Source organism: Eimeria tenella, genomic scaffold, assembly GCF_000499545.2.
Source record: "Eimeria tenella Houghton genomic scaffold, Eth_scaff4170, whole genome shotgun sequence".
In the NCBI taxonomy this organism is placed as follows: domain Eukaryota; phylum Apicomplexa; class Conoidasida; order Eucoccidiorida; family Eimeriidae; genus Eimeria; species Eimeria tenella.
In genome coordinates this window covers 1-6376 of record NW_013545086.1, presented here as the reverse complement: position 1 = coordinate 6376, position 6376 = coordinate 1, and the positions used below count along the sequence as shown (strand labels likewise).

General features: G+C 59.9%; 1 protein-coding gene across 1 annotated transcript; it reads left to right on the top strand.

Annotated features, from left to right (window-relative positions):
- Positions 1 to 218: 218 nt before the first annotated feature.
- Positions 219 to 6243, top strand: ETH_00035780 (uncharacterized protein; the record flags this gene model as incomplete). Its single annotated transcript, XM_013379924.1, is given in 2 exon segments — positions 219 to 6199; positions 6217 to 6243. Coding segments are annotated over 2 exon segments (6008 nt in total), but the record flags the coding sequence as incomplete, so codon positions are not given.
- Between the last annotated feature and the right edge of the window lie 133 nt (positions 6244 to 6376).

Genomic DNA, 6376 nt, shown 5'->3' with positions numbered 1-6376 from the left:
GTTTGACCCCGCTGGCTCTTCCTTGAACGGCCCCCCCCCGGGGGCATCCTGGTGGTCCGGAGGCCCCGGACAACCTTGGCACCAGAGGACCCCAGGGACTCCTGGGCCCCCCGGGCCCCCAGGGCCCGCTGGGCCCCCTGGGCTCCCTGGTCCCCCTGGCCCTCCTGGGCCACTAGGGTTAACTGGTCCCCCTGGTGCTCCGTGGCCGGGGTCCGTAGGCGGTCCTCCGGGGCCAATAGGTGGGCCCCCGGGGCCCATAGGTGGGCCCCCGGGGCCTATAGGTGGGCCCCAGGGGCCCATAGGTGGGCCCCCGGGGCCCATAGGTGAGCCCCCGGGGCCCATAGGTGGGCCCCCGGGGCCCATAGGTGAGCCCCCGGGGCCCATAGGTGAGCCCCCGGGGCGCATAGGTGGGCCCCCGGGACCCATAGGTGGGCCCCCGGGGCCCATAGGTGTGCCCCCGGGGCCCATAGCTGCGCCTCCGGGGCCCCCGGTGCCCCTACCTGGGCCCCCGGTGGCCCCTGGGCTTGCCCAATTCAGGGGTGGGAGCACCGCGGAGTGGCCAGCATGCGACCCGCAGAGCTTGACGGGCCTGTTGCGACGCGTGTGGGAGAGAGTGACTGTGCTGCTGGGCCGGCTGGACGCGGCGGGATGTATGGCGGTGCTGGAGTACGTGTGTCGCTTCGTGCTGCAGGAAACTGCTGCTCTGGGGAGTCTGCTGCAGGGCCACTACGAGCAGCAGCGCTCGGCCTTCCTTCTGGTAGCTTTTGACCAGCTGGCGAGCGCCGCCGTGCGGCGGCCAGACCTGCAGCAGCAGCACTTCAGCAGCAGAGAAACAGTTCGAAGTTTGGCCCGGCTTATGAGGGCAACTGGGAAATTCCCTCCGGCCCCCTGGCTCCCTACTTCGCTGCGGAGCCCTCTGGAGCTGCAGCTGCTGCAGGCTTCGGAAGTTGCTGCCACCTACTTCGCCAGCGTGGTGGACGGCATCTCCGAAAGAGTGGATACGATCCCCAACAGGGGCCCCCGCGAGCCGCTGCTGCCGTACGAAAAGCGGGCGATGCATCAGGTGGTGGAGACGCGGCGAAAGCAGCAGCTGGGCCACCGCCTCGACAGTCTTTGGCTCAAAACTGTTGAAAGTAGGCTTTCTCCGGGTATTTTCTTCGGTCCTTCGGAGACCCCAGACCACAACAATCCCTATTTCACAGAATTAGAACAACTCCAAAGTGCCCTCGAAACTGCAACCAGCGACTGGAGACAAATGAAGAGCCAAGACGGGGCCTCCGGCGCACCCGCTGGGGACCCCCAAGAGGATAGCCCGGGAAAGGACCCTCAAAAAAGACCTGGAGAAAAGTCAGAGGGAGACAGAGATGGAGACGGAGTTGGAGATGAAGATGCAAAAGCGGAAAAAAGTGAAGCTGAAGACAAAGGAGAGAGGGAAGGAGAGAGCGAGGAAGCTGGGGATAAAGATAGAGAAGAAGGTGCAGGAAGGGAAGGAGAAGCAGAAACAGAAGTAGAGCGGGAAAGAGAGAAGGAAAGAGAAGAAGGAGAGAAGCAGAGAGAGAAGGAAAGAGAAGGAGGAGAAGACGAACGAGAAAGAGGAGGGGAACGCGAAAAGGAAAAGGAGAAGGAACGAGAAAGCGAAAAAGAAAGAGAGAAGGAAAAAGAGAGAGAGAAGGAGAAAGAGAGAGAGAAGGAGAAAGAGAGAGAGAAGGAACAAGAAAGAGATAAGGAAAAAGAAAGAGAAGCGGAAACAGAAAGAGAGAAGGAAAAAGAAAGAGAAGCGGAAACAGAAAGAGAGAAGGAAAAGGAAAGAGGGAAGGAAAAAGAAGGAGAAAAAGAAAAAGAAGGAGAAAAGGAAGAAGAAGAAGGGAGGGAAAGAGAGAAGGAAGAAGAACGGGAGAAGGAAAAAGAAAGAGAAAGCGAAGAAGAACGAGAGAAGGGAAAAGAAAGAGAAAGCGAAAAAGAACGAGAAGAGGGAAATGAAGGAGAAGGCGAAGGAGAACGAGAGGAGGAAAAAGAAAGAGAAAGCGACAGAGAGCGAGAGGAGGAAAAAGAAAGAGAAAGCGAAAAAGAAAAAGACAAGGAAGGGGAGAAGGAAAGGGGGAGGCAAAGCGTAAGGGAGAAGCAGAGAGAGAGAGAGAAGGAAAGACGAAAAGAAAGAGAGAGGGCAAGAGAAGGAGAAAAAGAAAGAGAAAAAGAAAGAGAAAAAGAAAGAGCAAGAGAAAAAGAAAGAGCCAGAGAAAGAGAGAAGGAAAAAACAAGAGAAAGGGAAAAAGAAACAGAAAAGGAAAAAGCAAAGGAAAAAGCAACAGAAAGAGAAGAAGAAAAGGAAGAAGAAACAGAAAAAGAAAGAGAAAAAGAAAGAGCACGAGAAACAGAAAGACAGGAAAAAGAAAAAGAAAAAGCAACAGAAAGAGAAAAACAGGAAAAGGAAAAAGAAAAAACAGGAGAAAGAGAAAAACAGGAAAAAGAAAAAGAAAAAACAAGAGAAAGAGAAAAGCAGGAAAAAGAAGGAGAAAAAGAGAGAGAAAGAGAAAGACAGGAAAAAGAAAGAAAAAGAGAAAGAGAAAGACAGGAAAAAGAAAGAAAAAGAGAAAAAGAAAGACAGGAAAAAGCAAGAGAAACAGAAAAGCAGGAAAAAGAAAAAGCAAGAGAAAGACAGGGAAAAGAAAAAGAAAGAGCAGGAGAAAGAGAAAGTGAAGGAGGTAGGAGTAGGAATAGAGTAGGAGATAAAGACACACACAGAAGAAAACAGAGAGAAAAAGGAAAAGAAAGAGACAGAGACAGAGACAGAGACAGCGAAAGAAGTAGAAAGAGAGGCAGAGACAGTTACGGAGATACTGACACTGAGAAGGACAGAGGCAGAAACAAAGACAGAGACAGAGGTGAAAATAAAGGCGTAGATAAAGACACAGACAGAAAGGCAGATATAGACAGAGACAGAGACGGAGATAATGAAAAGAGCAAGGTCTCAGAGGGCGGAGGAGACGGGGACTCTGAAAAAAAGACAAGTCGGGAGACCGAGCCGAAGGCCATGGTGGGGGCCCTTTTGGGGGCCCCTCTGATCAAGCTAGGGGCCCCAAAAAAGGAGGCGAGGGCCCCCCCGCGAGATCGAAAAGCCAAAAGCATGAGGGAAGCGTGGCGAAAGGCGCAGTGGCGCGCGTGGCTGCGGTCGCAAGGAGAGGTTGAGTCCGACGAGGAGTCCGTTTCGGAGACAGTCACAGAGGCAGTTTGGCAAGTCGTTTCGGGGACAATTTCGGGTGCAGATTGGCGCAGGAGGAGCTTAGGGGAGAACTTCGAGAGGGGGCAGCAAGGGGACTACGGGCGGTGGCGAGGAGACAGAGAAGTGGGCCTTCCGCTCTCAACAATACCCCCCCGCTTTAGGCGAATGCTCCAGGGCATCCCCGGAGCTCCCCAGTGCACTATTGCTGCTGCTGCTGCTGCTGCTGCAGCGGTTGCAGCGGCTGCAGCGGCTGCGACTAGGGCGGCGGACCCGCAGCAATCCCGCTTCGGGGACATGCTGCAGTGGGAAGGGCAGAGGGAAGAGCAGCAACGGCAGCAGCAGCAACAAAGCCGTAGGCTCCTCCAGCGCCCAGGGGAGACCCAGAAATTCCAAGAAGGCACGAGAGGGGGCTTCCAAGAAGACCCGGGGGCCTTCCCAAAGGAGACAGGGCCCTTCATCTTAGGGCCCCCAGAAGGCCAAAAGGAGACACATGAGCTGCAGGAGGAGAGGCCCCATTACCCCCGCTGGTCCTCAGCAAACCCTCCAAGCACCCCCCCCTATTTGAAGTCTTCCTGGAAAGCTGGAGATTCTGAAGAGCTTTCTAAGCCCGACGACTTCTCAAAGGGGACGGGAGACTTCTCCCGCCCTCCCCCGGAGGCAGCAGCCTACGGCGGGGGCCCAGGGGCCTTCCCAGAAGCAACACAGACTTACCCCAAGCTGGGGGCCCCCTTCCGAAAGGAGCCAAGGCCCTCTGGAGAGACGACGGGGGCCTACGGTGGGCCAGGGGCCTATGGGGGGACCACAGCAGAGGCCTTTGAGCAGCAGCCAGGGCCCTATACTGAAGACCCAGGCGCCTTTGGGGAGCCAGGGGCCTACGAGGAGCCGGGGGCCTATGGGGACACAGGGGCCTATGGGGAAGAGACCGGGGCCTACAGCAAGGGGCCCCAGGAATATCCGGAGGGTGGTGAGGCCTACGCAGAGGGGCCCTGGGTCTACCCAGGAGACCCACAGGGCTATTTGGGGGAGACAGGGATTTACGGCAAAGCGGCCTACGGCTACGGGCAAGTGGCTGGGCCCTATGGGGAGGTTGCTTTTGCCTATCCCGGGGACTCTACAGCTTACTGGGGTCTCCCACATTCCATCCCGGGAGACCCAGCAGCAGCGCAGAAGCAGCAGCCGCCGTTCGGGGTGCCTTGGCCCCACAAGGGGCGGTCCCACGACTTCTCGGAGCCGGGGGCCGCCTTCCCGGGGCCCCCCGAGGCCTACCCTGGGGAGGCCACTGGTTATGCGGAGGGCCCCCAGCCCTACGCTGACGACACCACTGATTACTTGCAGGCCCAAGAGGGTTATTTTGAGTTTCCTCAGGGCTATTATGGCGCGCCAAGCCCCTTTCCAGCGGGGGCAGCCGGTCCGGAGAAAACGGGGGGCTTCTACGGTAGTGAACAGGGCTATGGAGGGACAGGCCCCTACTATCCGCCGGCAGGGCATTACACAGTCTACTCGCCTGAAGGGGGGCTCCCCTACGGTGAGGAAGGTGACCCCTACGGCGAGGCAGGGGCCCCCTATAGCGAGGAAGGGGCTCCCTACGCCGAGAAAAGGGCGCCCTACAGCGATGAAGGGGTGCCCTCCAGCGAGACAGGGGACCCCTTCAGTGAGGAAGAAGCCCCGTCCAGCGAGAAAGGGGCCCAATACAGCGACGGGGTGGTCCCCCCCAGCACAGGGGGGGCCCCGCAAAGCAAGGAAGAGACACCCTACAGCAAAGAAGGCGAAAAGAGGGCCCCACAGAGCGAGGAGGGGGCACCCAACAGTGAGAAAGAGGCCCCCGGCAAAGAGGGATCCCCCGACAACGAGAACGGGGACCGCTACAGCGAGACAGACGCCCCCGAAAGTGAGAAAGGGGCCCCCGAAGGCGAGAGAGGGGCCCCCGAAAGCGACAAACGGACCCCCGAAAGCGAGGAAAGGACCCCCGAAAGTGAGAAAGAGGCCCCCTCCAGCGAGAGAGGTTCTCCCTACAGCGGGATAGGTTCCCCGTACAGCGTGGAAGGGGACCCCAACAGCGAGAGAGGTTCCTCCAACGAGGAAGGGGCACCCTACAGCGGGAGAGGTTCCCCTTGCAACGAGGAAGGGGCCCCCTACAGCCAGGAGGAGGACCCCTACAGCCAGGAAGAGGACCCCTACAGCCCGGGTGGGGCCTCCTACAGCCAGGAAGGGCCCCAATACAGCCCGGGAGGGGCTCCCTACAGCCCGGGGTCCCCCTACAGCCCGGGAGGCGCCCCCTACAGCCAGGAAGGGGCCCACTACAGCCCGGGAGGGGCCCCCTACAGCCCCGGAGGGGCCCCCTACAGCCCCAGAGGGGCCCCCTACAGCCAGGAAGGGCCCCAATACATTCCGGGAGGGGCCCCCTACAGCCCGGAAGGGTCCCCCTACAGCCCGGGTGGGGCCCCCTACAGCCCGGAAGGGTCTCCCTACAGCCCAGGTGGGGCCCCCTACAGCCCGGAAGGGTCCCCCTACAGCCCGGGAGGTGCCTCCCACAGCCCGGGACGGTCCCCTTACAGCCCGGGAGGGTCCCCCTACAGCCCGGGAGGGGACCGCTACAGCCCTGGAGGGGCCTCCTACAGCGAGGAAGGGGTCCCGTACAGCGAGGAAGGGGCCCCCTACAGTTCGGAAGGGGCCCATCACAGCCCGGGTGGGGCCCCCTACAGCGAGGAAGCGGACACCTACGCCGACAGAGGCTCCCCTTACAGCAGCGGAGGGAGCCCCTACAGCTTGGATGACCTCCCGTACAGCGAGGAGGGGCACCCCTACAGCCAGGGGATGTCCCCCTACAGCATTGAATTGGGCCAATACAGCGACGAAGAAGCCACCGACAGCGACGCGGAGGCCACCTACAGAGGCCTAATGTCCTCTGACAGCGGAGACGAGGGCCCCTACAGCGAGGAGGGGGCCCCCTACGGCGAGGAAGGGGCCGCCGACGTCGCAGTAGGGTTCCCCGACAGCGAGGACGAGGCCCCCTACAGCGATGAGGAGGGCTCCTACAGCCCGAGAGGGTCCCCTGACAGCGAGGAGGGGGCCCCCTACAGCGAGGAGGGGGTCCCCTACAGCGAGGAGGGGGCCCCCTACAGCGAGGATGGGGGCCTCTACGGCGGGGGGGGGGGG